Genomic DNA, 18043 nt, shown 5'->3' on the forward strand with positions numbered 1-18043 from the left:
TGAGTTGTCTGCTACTGTCTACTGATGAGCAGCTCCACTGGAGCATGTTTCTCATTCATACTTTCAGAGCAAACTGTTCATGAGTTGTGTTAGACGAGTTGGAATGTTTTGCGAAATTGTGAATGCCCTCTACACGGAATGCCCTGGTTATTAGGTGTTAACAGGCACCATAGCACCGTACTGCTGCTCAGCAAAACAACGAATACAAAATTGAGAAAAACAAAAATGTAACCTGGAGGCATAGGGCTCTGTGTATCTTGTAAGATGGCGCCTGCCGCACTGACGTGCAGATACGACATACACACACACACACACACTCACATTAGCGGGGCTTGTAGCGGCTTTCTGGGTGACCAAGTGGTTGGGTATGTGACCTACTTTTGTGACCTACTTTCCGGGTGACAGATGAAGGTGATGTGATGTTTTCACAGGCTTACACATAGTTTCACACAGGATTTAACATCTGTTGATGTTTGCATTCTGCATTAACCCTGGAAGCTTGTCAACCATTAGCCCTTGACCTAACAGGATGACCGCATACCTGCACACACATTTTTACTTATTAACTTTTTATGTTTACTTTAAGCTTCGGTTAAGGTCTCATACAGCCTTACGTAAGGCATTGGACCGCGTTTGCATTCTTGCCCCTTAACGGGCAAGGCTCCCTTAAGGACATAGGCGCAATTTATGCAGAAGGGTACATATATGTGAGAATACCCTGGTATTAATCTTATGCTGGGCAAAAAGGTGTATTATGTTTTATATCATGTATTGTTTGTATTATCCTGTATCCCTGTAACCTGTTGGAACATACGCTGATGTATATGTATCTGAATATTATTATCAACCAGTGAGCAAGGTGTGTCATACGTCCTGAGTACCAGTAGAGGTCATTGTGTTAGAGAACAATATGTTCATCAATGTATGACTAAATTTAAGGGGGGTTACCATGCCATGTCATGACCCACAGAGGCACCAAGAAAGGGGGGGGGGGTTGGAACTTCCCCCGGTGTTGTTAGAGTATAAATATTCTCGGTTTGAAAGGATCGAGACAGTAGTTGGGGAGAAGTCCACCAGGTCTGTACCTGCGTAGGGGTTCAACTTTAAATTCTTACAAATCTCCGGACATTTGAAAACAGCTTGCTCACTGATTACAGGGTTTTTTAAATTCCTTTTTGATTTTTCTTATATATCTTTTTGTTAATCGATTTTTCTCTGTATTTGGACCAAAAGAATATACTTTGAATTGGACAGAAATAAATAAGTAACAATTTAACTTTCTTCGGCCAACTCTTTTTCTGTGTCTCTTTTGGGAACTCAGAGAGAAGAGGGGGGGGATCTCCCAGCCACTGTGGTAAGTTGAAGGACCTCCAGCATGGCACACGACTGATGCAAAGTTATGCACACACACTTACACATACTAGCATCCGTTTCTATAGTTAAGAGAGACCCGGGGAAGTCCCGCTTCAAGCCGGTCCCAAAAAAAGGCCGTGAGTTGGAAAGAGCTTTATAACTGTTGGGCTCTGAGCAGGGAAATAAAAATGTTAAGACTTTATAAAACCGACGGCTATTCGAGCGACAGATTATACTATTTAGTATATCAATGTTTGGCGATTCGGAGAAGAAAGCAAACAAGCTATCGATTGTGCTTTTGTTGGTGATTTATTACTATCTGGTGCAATTGGCTACCGGTATAAGTTTCTCTTAAGCGGAGGCTATCAAGGCAAATTAGGGGGAAGTGTGCGGGAGCCACTCTCCCTCAGGCCAGGTGATTGAGTCATATAGAGAGAGAACTGAGACTCTGCCCGTCGCCGGCGAGGTCCTCTCAGTTCGCGCACACACTACTGAGGGATCCTCGTTTCACTTTTGTTCATTTCAAACAAAAGGCCTCCTATTTTATTAATTAACTTTTATTTTTAGAAAGCGTGCGGCGGCACCACGCGCTACAGTTGATTCAGGGAGTTGAACCAGAACTGAACCTCTCTTTACCTCCCATAGATTGAGGTACAGTGGTCTCCCCCTTTTCCTAAGAAAGGGGAAAATGACAGGTTCAATCTTGTTGTGTATGTGGTGCAGTCAAGAGCAACCAAACAAACAGCCAGTTATTACCATTTTACTGCAGATACCTCTGTCTGGGTGCTCGTGTTTGATCACTGTTATCATTTCAGTTCAAAGACTGGAAAATATACTTTCAGTTTAAAATTGTACCTACATTTTTGTTTCCATGTAGCTTTCAACTCCTTTTTTCATGTTCAGTTGAATTTTATAGTTTGTATTGCAGCATTACAAGTAATTTCAGGGATTGCTGCTGAGTGGAGGTGATCAGTGATCTACTTATATATTTTATTTGTCTTTGATCTGCCCATCTTTGTATTTCACAGACAGTTACTGATGCTGCCCTCAAGATGGTGCCAATACTTCATACATCAGTGATATGCCTGAAGACAAATAGTGAGACCAGCTACCATTGTGCCTGTGTTTATCTAACCAGTATATTGCACATATGTACATCTGAAGAGACAGGGTTTCTTAGGGTATAATTACATAAAGTTGTGTAGAGTGATCACAGTTAATATAAAAAAAACAAAACTTAATTGTCTGGTTAGTTGATATACTTATTTTTGCATCCATAAGCCACACTAGAGACCCCAAATCAATGAAAAAAAGGCTAAAAAGTAATTGACATGTAAATAAATGTGATAGATGTGAATATCAATGATGACCATTGTGCAGTTAGTGAAACAGCTTTATCTAATTTGTCCAGTACAGTTGCCACCATCGTTACGTCTTTTATGTTAAAAACCTTCTGAAATGAAACTGGAAAAAATTCATTTGTAAAACAGTAATTTCAGTCCAATTTATTTGTGTATTTTGACTATTAAAACGTTTAACAATGATAAATATGGAAATTTAACTAGATTAAATAATCAGAAAAAAACATTTCTTTGCCATGTTAATTCTACAACAGCTGCAATGCAAAATAGAAAGGCCAGCATAAACAGGTCCTAGTTTTCTATTTGTCTAATCACGTTCTCTCATTTCAATACATAACATTCAAAGGCAAAGACACAGAATCCAGGAACTCCCACAGGAGTGTCCATTTTATCAAACCCAACTGCTCAATCTCCATGGAAAATTAAACCTTCAATTTTACATTTATCTTTATACTTCAAAAGTAATTTTATCCAATGGGAGCAATAGTGTGGTAGGGTTGGTAGCACAGCCTGCCAGCTGTAGCTCATTAAAAATGCTATCATGATGGAATATGAGGCTGATGTCTGAAGCTGATCCAAACTCTGAACTTCCCATTTTGTGGCTCATGTTACTTAAACAAAATGTATTTGAAAAAAAAAAAAAAAAATCACAATCAATCCATCTTCATTTTGCACAAGCACAGAGGAAATCAAGAAATAATACTGAAATCAAACTACAAAAATTACTGTTCTAGAAAAACAGAACTGATCATGTGAAACAAGTTATTTCCCAGAGGCTAAAAACGTGTTACTTACATACAGTAAATTATACACTGTACAATTGGAAACAATCACCCTTAAAACACATTCACTATATGAACCGCTTGTTTTAAGTAAGCTGATCTATGACTATCACTCCAAGGTTGTTGTTAAAGATAACTTTACCGTTGGACTCCACACTACAGTCTGGGTGCCGGAGTAACTCTAAAACACCGGCTTTCAGTTCAGATGAGGCTGTCTTACTGAAGTCCAGCACCTCAGTGAGAAAATCTAGCAGAAGCTCTCCCTTCTCATCCCCCTCGGTGAAACACTCGGTGATATCCATTTGAGATGGCAGCTCGTAGCTCCGGTAGCTCACCCCCTTGCAGTCCAGGAGGCTTTTGATGTCTCCAGTGGTCACACACTGACTTATCTCAGTGTTACAGAGTTGATTCCTGTAGGTCCGCCACAGTTTTTCCCAACCACTCTCACCTAGAAAAGATGACATGAAAACAAGACTAAAAGTCTACAGCCATGCTAGCTTAGCTACTCCATGAGCCTGTACTTTGGCACAGCTGTGCTTTGAGGTAAACGCTGACGTCAGCATGCTAAGATAAAATGACAATGCCTACAAACGGGTCTAAGAAGCAAAAGGGTTCTCCGGTCATCTTTCAGCAATATGTAGCTGAATGAGGTGCAATCATTGTTATTTTTTTCCCTACACTTCAGCAGCACACATTTGCCCACATGCTAAAAATGTCCCCGTGGTCTGGTTAATGATGGGCAGAGAGGCATATTGGCTTCATACTTTTAACACAATTGAGCCATTTGGCCTGAATAAAGTGCTATATTTGTCATGTTTCGTCAATTGATTGCACACTGTGCAGTGCCTGTTGAAAACATCCCTGTTCAGAACAGGCTGAATACAACGCCTGTGGTGTTACTGCATGCAGCTTTCTCGAGAACAGCTCAACGCTGCGTTTCCTTGGGTCCAATTCTAACTCATTGTTCCTTGAACTAACTTACAAATGTTCCCCAAAGAACTTAAAAAATAAACTGTATACTACGTACTTACTGTGCAGTGCGGTATTATTAGTTTCACTATTAATAGTTAATAGTTTTACTTCAGAAAAAAAGGTTTGGGGAGCCTTTTTCTACCACTTGCAATACCAACATTCCCAGTTAGAGAAAGGGTGAAAAGTAAATCAAGTCGACGTTTGCCTGGGGCTCTCTAACTACAAACTCCGCCCCTTAAAAATCAAACCCAAGTGGCGGTTACTCACAGTCAGAAACATCTGTGAAATACACTTAGCGGTCATAATTTTCAAATAGGTATATTAGTCACTTGCTTACAACCACTGCGGTTAAAAGTAGAGCATGGATTTATCACCATTGATGAAACCGTGGTGACGCCAACTCTGACTGCGAGGAATCTGGGTGTGACCCTGGATGACCAACTGTCGTTCGCAGCAAACATTGCATCGGTTACACACTGATTCCTGCTCTACAACATCAGGAGGATTCGCCCCTTCCTCACTGACGAGACGGCGCAGGTGCTCATCCAGGCTCTTGTCATCTCCCGCCTGGACTACTGCAACTCTCCACTTGCCGGAGCCCCGGCGTCAGCCATCAGACCTCTGGAGCTTGTCCAGAAAGCTGCAGCTCGTCTGGAGTTCAATCGCCCCAAGTTCTCCCACATAACTTCCCTTCTCCGTTCTCTACACTGGCTCCCTGTAAGAGCTCTAAGAGCTTTAAGACTGGTGCTAGCCGACAGTGAAAGGAACAGCTCCTTCCTATCTCCAGACCATGGTCAAGCCCTACACCCCTGCCCGACCACCTCACTCTGCTGCCTCGGGGCGACCAGTTGCCCAGTTGGATCATCAAAATCATTAACATCGGTGCAATCCAATCCATCTTCTGAATGTTGAGATATTATACTGGTTTAGTAAAAACTTTGTCCTGTTGGGAGGCGCCAGAGGAAAAGCCATAGCATCACAAAAGTCAGTAGGATTGATCTTCTGTGAACCTTGTATCATGCATGTAGTGTTTTTTTTACATCAACGGGTGTTCATCCCTATACGTACGAGATGTATCAGCAGTAGGCATACTGGCTCTATACAGCAAAACTAAGCCCTAGACTCAGAGAGAAGGGAAAGATCAAATGTCTTGATAGTTTGAGATAAAATCCACCCACTTACCAGACACTAGCATGAGAAGAAGCTTCCCATTCTTGTCCAGGAGACTCCTGAAGAAGCTCATGGTAGCTCCAGGATCCTTCACATAGTACAGCATCTGTCGATTTCACAACAGATAATGAGCTGGTAACTGGATTCATAGAGCACCCAATTAAACCGCTACGCTAGACGGATGTTCTAATTGGATTAATTGCTGTGGAGCGCTGCCAAATGAATATGACCTAGATGTGTCAAAAATACAGTTTGTGGGCCAGAAGCACTACGTTGGGTTGGCAACACAAACCTGTATCATGTGAATGAAGTCAGCCTTCTTAGTCATCTTTTTCACTTTCCAGTGCTCCTCAAACTCAATGGCAGTCATCTGGTTCCAGGTAAATTTGATGTAATCTAAACCTGGTTTCTGTGACACCAAAACTGCATCAACAGACACAAAACAGAGTTAAGGAATGTAATGGAAACATCATCACACAATAATGTTACAACATCAAAAATCAATCTGTATTGTTACTACATGTTGCTTTGTGTAAATGATACATTTATATTTCATAGAACAGGAAAATATAACATAACTAATTCAACAGTACTCTGCATTATTACTTAAAATTCCCCTGTATTACACAGTAATGTGAACACCGAAACATGATATTTTAGTGCCTACACTGACATTTGTTTTTTTAGGCCATAATGTTTGCTTGTCACATAGATGGAAATAATGAATCTGTAAATAATTTGGATTCATATATATATATATATATATACAGTATATATTATTCAGTTGTAGGAGTGATCCTTAGAATTAAAAGCAGACTTTCTACATATTGTCTTCTCTCCAGCATCAACCAAAATGCAAGCAGGAGAACACAGTTTCCCATGACGTCTGTCATTGGAAAGAAAACCTCTCATCTCCCAAACAAGACTGGAGGTTCAGTGCAGATTATCAGCCAAAGAGTCTCCACTGGCGGTGCAGTTTATGTCTTCCAACACTCCAGCCATGGACCGGAAACCAGCTAATGGTCAGCCAAGAAGGATGCCTGACGTTCCAAACGCCATTCTTTTATTGCTTAAATTTAAAGTTACTGTTGTATGTGTTTAGCTACATTTATGTGATTACAGCTGTGTTTAATGTTTAAATTCCATTTAGAAATTGCGTGTCCTTACGAATTAACCAACTTCTGCACAGTAAGTAAATCAAATACATTTGTTTCCAAGTAAAATAATTAATCCCAATTATTTAGTTTTATTAACTGATTTGTTAAATTGTCTAATTATTCTTATTAGTTGATTTGAATGAATTCAAACACCTTTCAACTTACCCATGGTATACATGGCCTGGTATCATTTTGCCTCTCTGATTGCAAAGTTTAAAAATCTGACCTTTGTTATGTTCCAAAGTTACTTTGGCAAATGGATATAACATTCTCTAAAGACTCTAAAGTAATTGTTCTAGTGTAATCTTAGAACTGCCTGGCCAGATAATGGGTACAACTATCAGAGTAACCATGGGCCGCCTCCAGTTATCATAGAAACTCCTGTTGTAAGAAAATCTATTCTATTAGTCAGCTACCCTCTGAATGTGTCAATCAGATACTTGGCATACCATCACAGTATCTGGTCAATATTCATCATAATATTGAATAATTTCCTCTAATATTAATAGTTTTATTCTCTTTTGTTGTTGGTTATCGTGCCGTTTGCTTTACTTGCAGTGAGTAGTTGGTAATACATGTGCATGAACAACATGGATATATTTAGTCCTGTGGTTGCTTGGTTGCATTTCGGTCACTAAACATTAACTTCTATGCTATCCTGCTCTTCATTGAAACTAGTATTATTCTAATATTTTATTATGATTATTATTTTCCCCATTAATACATCATAAATCTACTTCTCATACTGAGGAGCCTTTTTCCCACTTTGGCACCTTGCAGACTCTCAATAGAATAATTATATTCACAGATCAATTAACTTCATAAAAGCTGTCTCATAATTTTCATATTTCTCCAACAGCTATAATTGAGCTAAAACAAACCCAACTGTGATGTCTCACAAACTTACTTTCAGCCCAGGCACAACACTGTATTACAATACATTCACAAGTTTGCCAGAGTTCTTTTTTTGAAATAATGAGAGGCGAGGTATGAGGTGGATACGAGTGTTAATTCGTCTATGCTAATCACATACCAGCAGTTCATTTGTGTGGCGAACTTCTTCTTTTCCAACCTGCCTTCATATACTCATTAACTTACTGTGTACTGAAGTGCTAAAGGTTAGATCATCCCTTGGTTTGTGGTGATATAGTTAATCGGAAACAATACCTTATAGGGTTTTTCAGGCCAATGACAATTTTTGACAGTTCTGGTAAACCATGTCTGGCAATTATTATTTCTTTTACACGCACACAAAAAAACACAAAAATAACATAATCAAACCTTTTTTATTAAGGATCCCTTTATCGTGTTTAAAACGTATTGAGCTAAACATTTAAAAGAAAAAAAAAAGATCTTGTCACCGTCTTCTTTGGATACAACTGCAATATTTTCATGTATAAATAAATTACAGTGTCCAGATGTGGGAAGACTTTAGAGGCATATCCACACAGACACAAGGCTAACATTTCATCTTATATTATATTGTTCATTTAGACTGCCTTGAGGATCTGTTCTCAGTGTTTTGTAAATGTTCTGTTTGATTTGCATATTTCACCAGGATTGTCTTCTGAGACTTGTTCAATACAGAAAGGAAGCTAAATGGTTCACACGAGAAAAAAAAGAGTAAAAATGAGATATATAATGATGTAATCTAATGATACTTCATAATAATGGCAGAAGATGATTAAGTCTACCTCATCCAAGTGTATATATACTGTATATTGGAGCTGAAGGGGATTCAGTGTGTGCTTCTTGTGGATACTTTCTGACATGAGGGCTTGAACGAGGCTGGTGGTTAAAGGACCATCCCCCTACTACTGTAATACATGAATAACTGTACTACAAATATATTAGCGTGAAAGCCAAGGACGGCTTTAAATAATATTCTCTGCATTGAACAATGCAATAAAAAGTAAGTATTTCCTTTCCCTGACGTTAAATGAAATTTTTGGGGCATGTGAATATACAGATACAGTATAAATGTGTGTGTGTGTGTGTGTGTGTGTGTGTGTGTGTGTGTGTGTGTGTGTGTGTGTGTGTGTGAGAGCTGCGTCTGTGCACATAAAAACTGTACCTCTGTAGTTATTTAGCTGAGTGCTGCTGGGCTCCACCACCTCGTTATCCACTGTCACCCCTGGGTGCTTCAGACGGAGCTCGGAGAGCATCTCGAGGTCAATCTCACCTACAGGCACCAACACAGTTTCTATTTTGAAAACCCACCTATTTCTTGCAAATACAATTTTGACCTACTCTCTCCAAAGTACCCAAACTGTTGAACAATAAAAACTCAAAAAGGTGCACTCAGTAGAGCGCACTTTTCTAGTTTTTACTGATGTAATGTTTGATTGAATGAATACAAACCATAATTGTCCACAAGCATAGCAGACTCCCACAACAGATATGCTCTCATTTTAATCCATGTGGCCAAAAAAACACAAGACTCCCACCAACTGCTAGCTTTCCTCTACTAACGAACTCTGTTGTAGTCATTTGCTAAGCATAGTTTACATTAGCGATAGTAAGAGTAGTGAGGAGTTAGCAGTCAATGACAGAATACATTTGTCAATGAAATACACACCCATTCATACACTCGTGCACATACACAACGAAATACATAATCTCCTGGTGGAGATAAAAATGATAGTATATTTACTCAACCTGCATATCATCTCAATCCAAACGGTGCTGCAGATTTAAGCAGTAAATAGCTTAACAGCATTTGTCAGTGTTGCAGGAAATTAGACATCTTATGTTGCAATAATCTCAGAAAACTTTGACTCAAAGCTCAAAAACCAGAGAGTGATCGTTATGATATTTCTTTCCATATAATTTATGCATAGGAAGGTAATTTTGTTCTAGTTCTTATTGAAGCTGACAGTTTGTCATGTACAGGAGTATATCCAAGCAAAGAAGCTGGTCTGGCCAGGCGCTGATTCTTTCTGATTAGATTGAATAATACCTTGCGGGGGAGTAGTCATTCTAATGGATTGTACAGTCCATTAGAGAATCAGTACCCTCGCTTCATTGTGATACTGACATGACAGCTCAGGTAAATTAAAAGAATGGGCATTGACATAAGTGAAGGGTAATAGCACTCATGGGCACATACTGTAGTGGGTTGGCTCAGGAACAAATTATGTTTGTATCATGAGCACTGGAAACAAAGTGCAGTAAAAACCACAGACTAGAGAGGTCACTTTGTCTGCGACTAAGGTTCAAGATTAATCTGAGAACTGGACGGATGCATACAAACTCTTGGCAGCAGTAACGAGGGTAAAGGTTTTTTACGGCTAGAACCATAAATGACAGCAGACCAATAGGAAGACTTACAGCAGGCTGATTCATCAACGCCTCCTCACTTCCGCTGTCTGCCGCAGAAGTCACTCGGCTGTTTACTGTGTCGCAGTCACATAAACACAAGATAAGTTCAACTGTGAAAGTATCCTACACCGGGTGTACTTACCAGCTCCACTTCCAACTCCTATGACATTTAGGTGGGACTTTCCGTTACCAATGCTGAGGGGAGAGCAGAAAAGCACTTTCAGTCTCCAGAACAGTCAAGTCTGGAAATTCACATCCTCCAACCTGCCGAATGTGGGTCACATTTCAGGGCTTGTAACTGATACGTGTGAGATGTTCTGAGATAGCGATTGAAGCATCTCCGATTCAGAGGCTTTGATTGTTGCTATCATGGCGTGTTCTGTCACTCACCATCTGGATTTTAATAAAACTATCACACTTTTTAAATTTACTTGTGGGGTATATCTCTCTCCAGGATTCCTCCCCGATGTGCTTCTAAGACAGTCACTGGGTTCAGTTCCCTGCAGCATGGCATTGGCCTCTCACGGCTAAAGCTGATATTAACGTAGAAAAATGTGCAAGAAAAGAAAATATTCCACAAACGCTTAATCAATGACATTTACATACCTTGTTTAGCTGGTTAATCTTTGTATGTTAGTAGTCAAATATTTGGTTTGGTGGGCAAAACAGTAACAAACATGATAAAACATGTATAATACAACAACAATACATAATATTCACATATTCTGTTTTTTTTCTTTTGACTGAATTCAGCTGTCATGATTAAAACACGTTGCATGTTGGTCTATCTGAACAAGTTATGTTGCTTAATTATTTCCGTGCTTCACATCTTCACACTATATTTTATCACATTTTTGACAGATTAATTGGTAGAGGTGTATACACTCCTTTTTCTGATTAAATCTGAAGAAAGAAATTGAATGTTTTTGACAGATACGCACTTACCAGCGAGTGTCTAATGAGCACAAAGTTACTTTCAGCCCAGGGACAACATCACATAACAAAGCATATACAAGCTTCCAGAGCTCTGTTTGGAAATAATGAGAGGTGGAGTATGGGGAGGTTCCTCCTGAGTGTTAATCAGTCTTCCTATCTGTCGTGTTAATCACATCCCAGGGGTTAAATGGTAGTGAAATTATTCTTTTTCCAATCAGCCCTCTTCTACACTGCTCATCAACTCTTACTGTATTCTGGACTGCAATCTTTTCTATGTTTCCTAAGGGTTAAGACAGTATCTAGGTTTATGGTAATCCAGTTAATCAGCAACATGCAAATCACAACACAAGTTATAGTTCAGGCCAATACCAGTGTTCTGGTGACAGTTCTGATGTATTCTATTATATTATCAATGGTGTGGTCATGTAGCTTCACTCCTAAACGTGCGTGTGTGTGTGTGTGTGTGTGTGTGTGTGTGTGTGTTGCAGATTACCTGGCCAGTATATCTGGAAGCATATTGTGGATGAAGTCCCGCATACACTGATGCTCAGAGGAGCGCTCCAGAAAAAGCTGGAAGCATTTCTGGTATCTGCTATCATCGTTAACCAGACTCGTCAGTGAAGATGCCATGGCAAATAAACTGGCAAAAAATAAATAAATCAGAAAATATTTCCATCAACAAAGAGGGTCAGAAACTGTAATCTCTGAAATGTGCTTTTTTCTTTTCAATTTGTTTTTATTTTCGCTTAATTAAACACAGTAGCTGCTGTACAGCTTGTGGTACTGTGACATCTGAATAAGGAGTTAAGAGTTTTGCTGTCAGATTTGTCATCGACAATAACTAAGCCTGCTGATATTTGATTACATTTAAGCAATAATAGGTTGTAATTTCATTGTGTTTTGTTTTCCGATCATGGCTAGACCTTCCTTATCACACTTACTAAATTTACAAAAAATATATAGTTTAACAAATATTCCCTTTCTCGTAACAGAATGCAGCCATTGGAGAATGATTTCCCTCCTTTGTTTCAATCATCACACATACATCAGGCTTCTGCTCTCGCTGTGTTGAACCTGCTGGTGAACACCCAATGTGAAACGAACTTCACTCCGTCGGATTGCTATTATTATCGACTACAGGACCGCTGAACACGAGCCACGTCTCCAGCAGCTGCACGTGATATCGCGGCTATCATGCTGTCAACAATGTAAACAGCAGCGGAAACAAACAGCAGCCCCACGCAGATCGAGACAGAAGCCCCGTCGCGTAACGTTACGTTGATGTGTGTGTGCCGATCGGAATAAATGATGTCACAGCGGCTTTTTTTTTTTTTTGGTTTGTCATATTCATTGTGCACGTGGTGTTTAAACTACACAGATTGAGACAAAACGCGACATTGTTCACTTACATGTGGTGCAGGAGGGAGTCCGGAGAGGTCTGCAGGCTGGAATAAAACCCTCCCACTAGAAATAGCCTACAGCTTCCTTTAAGGAGGGCCCCAAGATACGTCAAAGAAAAGCTCTCTCAACCCAGTGATGCAACACTGTAAATGAACTAGAAGTCCATTGAGAAAAAAACAACTAAGAGTTTACAGGTTTGACAAAAATGTCTGCTGCGTTTGCACATTGCCTAACGTAGACTAAACAAACATTAGATTGCAAATAAAGCATTATTGAGGGAGATTAAGTCACTGTTCTGATATGTGTAAGTAAATAACTGGGCAGCATGTCTGCAATTTTGGCGGATGGGAGAGCCTTGGTGTATATTTGCATTATACTGTGTCTTAATATCATAGGGATTACCATACATACTTTATCAGGGAAATGTGCAATATATATTTGAATGCATAGTGCTCACACATTAATGAATCACGAAAATGTCATCATTAAAATATATTTTCTTAAGACAAGTGAATTTTGCTTTAGGTTTACTTTATGTCATTTTCTCTAAAAACTGACAGAGGTTAACAGGAATCAGTACATCATAATTTCTCCATCTTGAAGAAAAATATTTTTATTGAAAAATCCTATTTTCTGGTCTTTTTGAGAATGTTTAACATTTGGCTTCTATAGAACAGTATAGCCAGAACATGAACTAAAACTAGGAAACTTAACCGTTATTATTAAGTTGTCCTCCCTTCACTGGCTCAAAGTTCAAGCTGAATTTCAGAGTCCCTTTATATGAGCATGCTCCGTCTTATCTATCCAACCTCATTGCACTCCATGTGCCACCTCTGTGCTTTCAGATCACAAGGTGCTAGCCCTCAAATAATAAGGACAGCTGAAACCGAGAAGAAAAGGCAGTGGACGGAAAATCATTTTTTCTACCAAGCATCACATCTTTGGATTGAACTCCCTTTATTAACTGATGAAGCAGAAATTCAGACCACCTCTGTCTGATTCAGTACCTGAAAGATATCAAAGTATAACAACTGTCTGTCTGTCTGTCTGTCTCTCTCTCATATGCACACAGACACACACACACACACATTATATAATGTTGTACACAAATGTCATATTTAATGAGTCTACAGTTGCCCTCTCTGTGAAGCTGTTGGGGTTGGTGCGTTGTGCTAAATGATAGCATCAGCATGCTCACACAATGACAATGCTAACTTGCTGATGATAAGCAGGTATAATGGTTGCCATGTAAAGGTTCAGCAAAGTTATTACAATTCATCTTGAAGGGAAGCACTTGTTTCATATCGCAGACAGTCCTTCTATTGATTCGTATTGACTGCTGTAGGCATTTACAACACTTCGGCCATTACACCTTGATGTTAGTATCATACAGATATGGAGGGTCATGGCGGTCCAGAGGTCTGTGATGCACAAGCAAAGATTTAGTTTGGAAAGACAAAACATCACCAGCAAAGTGATGAAAAGTGGAAGAAGTTCATCACTGCCGGGGTGCCGAACTCAGCAATAAATGAGGATAAACATTCATCATTTTAAAAGGTTATGTGTTTCTGCTAAATATTCATTAAGCTCTGATAGGCATACTGGGTTTTATTATATTTTCCGGCTTGCGAAAAATAGATGAACCCTGATTAAAACTAGACACCTTCATTGTTTAATTGTCTTCACTGAAACTTGCAAATGTGTCTTGAGAGCTGCTAAAATGACATGAATTGAACATGACAAGATCAGCGCACGTCTTTTCCACCCAAAAGCATGCCAAGCATTTGAATTCAACCTTTTCTTAAACAAAAGTGACAGTCTTAAATAAATGAATTCGACGAGACGAAAAGTTTTAAACACTTTCCCTCACGTCCTGCGAGCATCCTGGGACTATCAGAGTGGGAATCTGACTGGAGGGCGAGAGGAATCTTATCAGCTGCTTATATATTCTGGACTCTGCCTCGGAGCCTGTATCAGCAATTACACTTTGAGAGTCAAGGAGCCGATGAAGATCAGGGCAGGCCTAGAGCATCTCTCACAAAGATTTCACTCAAACCCTGAAATGTGCGACAAAGAGGAAAGAGTGCAGGGTTTTATTTTCACATGGTTCCACAATTTATTTGCACTTTTGTCCAGCTCTCCATGTACACACAATAGTAACACAAATAGCATGGTACTGTAAACAATGAGTGAACATACGTTTCGATTTTTTTTGGATATAACCCAATAGAATCAGGTCAGAGGTTGGCTGTTCTTTGTTTTATAATGGAAATGTGCCCCAGATAACTAAGTTTATTCGTTGATCCTGTTATCTAGATATTGTCTCACAACTGGATTTCACAATGACTTCACATTTAGCGTACTGTATGTCCCTTTGTCGGCCAAATATTAGAAAAAGAAAATGCTCCAAAATGTTTGGCAACTTGTAAAACAGAATCTTTCGCAAAGGCCACTCGGAGCACTTTCTGCCAAAATGGATCAAGCATGCTTACATACAATCAGCTGTGTAAATACAATTGTTACAACATGTAGCAACTATATTTGCACAACCATTAAGATTATAGAGTCACTGGTAAAATACATTCAAAAGGAGGTCAGATAACACAAGTCCAAATGTCCAGTTCGTTGAGGCAGAAAGAGAAACGGTGTAAACTCTGTTCAATACCAAAACCAGCAAGTATTAGAAATGTAATTCTCAACAGCGTCGTATGAATAATGCACTAGAGGATGCATGTTTAAATTATGCTAAATGTATAATTATGGTCAACTAAGATGCTTTACTAAAAAAACATAGATGTCTTGTACTATAAGTGGAAATCTGAAACAATTCCAGGGCTGAATAAACGAAAAGTTGTTTCTTTTTTGTGCATGAGCTACAGAAACAGAAATGCGATATAATCTACTTAACTAATATGTGCTCACAAATATTTGGTATTTGCTGTCTTTCATGTTTTAAGCCTTTGCTATCAAAAACTAGTTTCTCACCTTGCTCTGTCATCTTACTTTGCATTTGGATGTAATAAATGCTGTTAAATCTAGTGGATTGTTCGTAATCTCTATTCTGCTTTGGTGATCAGTGCTTTTTTTTGTTTTGCATTTGATGAACAAGTGTGTATGATCTTTATCATGCTGGTATTTAACAATTTGCATTAAAGGTCTGTGTCTGTTGTTTTCTTAAATGGACCAACCAGAGGAAGACTTTGTGTAAAAGCTTGCCATTGGCTGCCAGCTGGGATTCTCCTCCCCTTACGCTGTCTATTCGGCAAGGGCACCGTCGCTGCATCTTGTTCTTCATCCAAGACAATTGTGATTGGTTTAAAGAAATACAAACAAGCCAGAGTGACCCCCCCCCCGGCCTCAGTGGTCAAGTTTTTATGAGAATCAGGGAGGAGAAATTACTGCATTATTGTATTGTTAAACTCAAGGGCAACCTGCTTTTGTACGCCACATATACACAACATATGGCATCATCAACAAAACACAATCCGACAGCAACAACTTGCATTACAATTAAAACACTAGAAAAGTCATTTGAGAGGAAAAAAACAAAGTGAATCAGCACTAACGTAGTGCATAGAGCATCTCCTTTATTCTCAGAAATTCAAAAAAAAGGCTGTTTATCCAAAAGGCGTGTGACATTTCCTATTCACAAAGATCCAGCAGTGATGAGACAAAGTCAAATGCCAAATGTTCCATTGTTTCGTCTTTGAACGTCACGAGTGACTGCTGAGTCAAGATGATTTGTCTCCCTCACGACACAAATACCAGACAAATAATCAGGTGGCTCCTCTGATTCCTGACACACACAAAAAACTCAAACACCTGTGGATCCACTTTGTCTTCGCCTTTGAGGAGTCCTCGTTGGTTGCAACTTGTTGGTTGCAACCAGTCCTTTAAATGTGTGTTCACGTTGCAAGCAGTTAAAAAAAGAAGCTAGAGGTCCATTTATTACCTATGTCTAGAGGCCTTTTGTCTCATTTGCACCATGTTCGGCTTCGGTTCCCTCTTCTTCCAGGAGGAAAGTCAGCTGAAGCCAAAAATCTGGGCCGTATTGCCCTCAGCAGCAAATCAGGTGCAATCGTCGTTATCTGTCCGCTGCATTTTTTTTTTTTGCATTACAGTTGGCACTACAGCAAATAATCGCCCAGCTCAAACTGGCCAACAGTCAGTTTGATGTGACGGACGTGCTCGCTAACAAACAGAACGTAGTCTGGAGTCTGTCTGAGGCCGAACGCGTCATGTGAGGTATAGCCGCCTGGTTACATATCCATGTCACCATCGTAGGCCAGGGTCAAGGGCTTCTGCGGTGGGGGAGACGTCTTCGTAGATTTGGATGGTTTGCTGAAAGAAATAGACAAGAAAAAAAAAAAGATGACAGTGTATCTGACTTAGCAGCACAGGGCAGCCCAACCTGATTGCAGTCTTTACAAAGAATTCCATTATCTGGTAGCAGCTGCACACAGCAGACAAAATACTGTGAGGAATATAACTCATACTTGACAGGGTTCTTTTCGAGGAGAGCAGATGGTTCGGAATTAGCTTTTGCCTCTCAGTGTTCGGTCTCTCTTTCACCTACAATGTGTGTGGCCTACAATAGCGCTTTTGTTCTTGGAATTGTGCTTAAGAAGTCAATATGGTATACATACCAAACCAGGAATGATAATGCAATAATGAAGAGTATTAGGATGAATCCAACGGCAGTCACGGCGTAAACCCACAGCTTTACTCTTCCATCTGTGCAAGCAAAATGCAGTTTTATTACAAAGTTTTCAATATATTTTACGTCTACATCTTTCGTCTGGAGATCTGTTTTTCCCCTCACATTTTAGAATAAGGAGTTCTCGTTTTAAAACATACTGCAGAGGAGCAATTTAATTTTTATGATCAACTGAGCTTCTTTTTCTTTACAGCATATAATGATGAGCCAACGTAAAGACATTGGCCATAAAATGGATTCCACCTCCCGGCCCAGTGATCCTAGAGCTACAAAGACAGGTTCAAAGGCAGGGATGATCTCTGGCACACTGGTCTAGCTGTAAGGATGATTTCAATTTCAGTACCTGGGCCAACAGGTCTTAAGGTCCACTCGCTGAAAAGGTCCTGGGCCTGAGACGGCCCAGGTTTTAATCTTCCAGAGTTGGTTTTCACATCAGCTTTCTTGTTGCTGTCCACACCCGGGGTTCTGGTGCAGTAGTCCAAGAAGCCGTGCGTGGTCATTACTTCAGTGTAACCCTTCTCACACCCACACACTCCGCTCTGCATTAGAGGAGGGGGGGGAGAACATAATTTAAAGCCAACACAGGACAATTGAGATCATTACTTTCCCATTGCTGCAAACACTGCTTACAAATCAGTCTGCCGCGCAGAGGGACTACTCTGTTTTACTCTACTCTTTTAAAAGAATTTCTCCTTTACACAGGTTGATTTAACCAAACCTCCAGAGAGGGTAGATTACAACAGCATTTGAAGATAATGCAAGATACAAATGAGTCCCAGCCAGGCCAAACACACACACACACACACACACACACACACACACACACACACACACACACACACACATACACACACACACACACACACAGGAACC

The 18043-nt window shown here is 39.8% G+C and overlaps 2 protein-coding genes across 4 annotated transcripts in view; both read right to left on the minus strand.

The window, feature by feature from the left end:
* Window positions 1-2827: 2827 nt before the first annotated feature.
* On the minus strand, window positions 2828-12528 carry hnmt (histamine N-methyltransferase). The gene is made up of 7 exons (XM_031858718.1): window positions 12462-12528; window positions 11546-11692; window positions 10259-10311; window positions 8870-8977; window positions 5931-6061; window positions 5651-5744; window positions 2828-3944 (listed from the first exon to the last, which is right to left on the minus strand). Exons 2-7 carry the CDS (start codon window positions 11680-11682, stop codon window positions 3583-3585), a joined length of 885 nt encoding a protein of 294 aa, XP_031714578.1. The 5' UTR covers window positions 11683-11692; window positions 12462-12528; the 3' UTR covers window positions 2828-3582.
* Window positions 12529-14342: 1814 nt separating this feature from the next.
* The window catches only part of thsd7ba (thrombospondin, type I, domain containing 7Ba), a 138391-nt gene continuing 134690 nt past the window's right edge, over window positions 14343-18043 (minus strand). For all 3 annotated transcript variants that reach the window (XM_031858667.1, XM_031858665.1, XM_031858666.1), the window contains 3 exons: window positions 17514-17709; window positions 17100-17187; window positions 14343-16794 (listed from right to left, as the gene is read on the minus strand). In XM_031858667.1, coding sequence (XP_031714527.1) covers window positions 16713-16794; window positions 17100-17187; window positions 17514-17709 — 366 coding nt within the window. In that variant the 3' untranslated portion in view covers window positions 14343-16712. The remainder of the gene's footprint in view (window positions 16795-17099; window positions 17188-17513; window positions 17710-18043) is intronic.

This window comes from Anarrhichthys ocellatus, unplaced genomic scaffold (genome assembly GCF_004355925.1).
Source record: "Anarrhichthys ocellatus isolate YVR2014 unplaced genomic scaffold, GSC_Weel_1.0 scaffold20, whole genome shotgun sequence".
In the NCBI taxonomy this organism is placed as follows: domain Eukaryota; kingdom Metazoa; phylum Chordata; class Actinopteri; order Perciformes; family Anarhichadidae; genus Anarrhichthys; species Anarrhichthys ocellatus.

Excerpts from the sequence above, each read along its gene's own strand:
- hnmt (XM_031858718.1), bottom strand. The coding sequence starts at position 11,682 with ATGGCATCTTCACTGACGAGTCTGGTTAACGATGATAGCAGATACCAG. Across the intron at positions 10,312-11,545 it reads CTTCCAGATATACTGGCCAG|CATTGGTAACGGAAAGTCCC; the intron begins GTAATCTGCAAC and ends CTCTCCCCTCAG. Across the intron at positions 5,745-5,930 it reads ACTTCATTCACATGATACAG|ATGCTGTACTATGTGAAGGA; the intron begins GTTTGTGTTGCC and ends TGAAATCGACAG.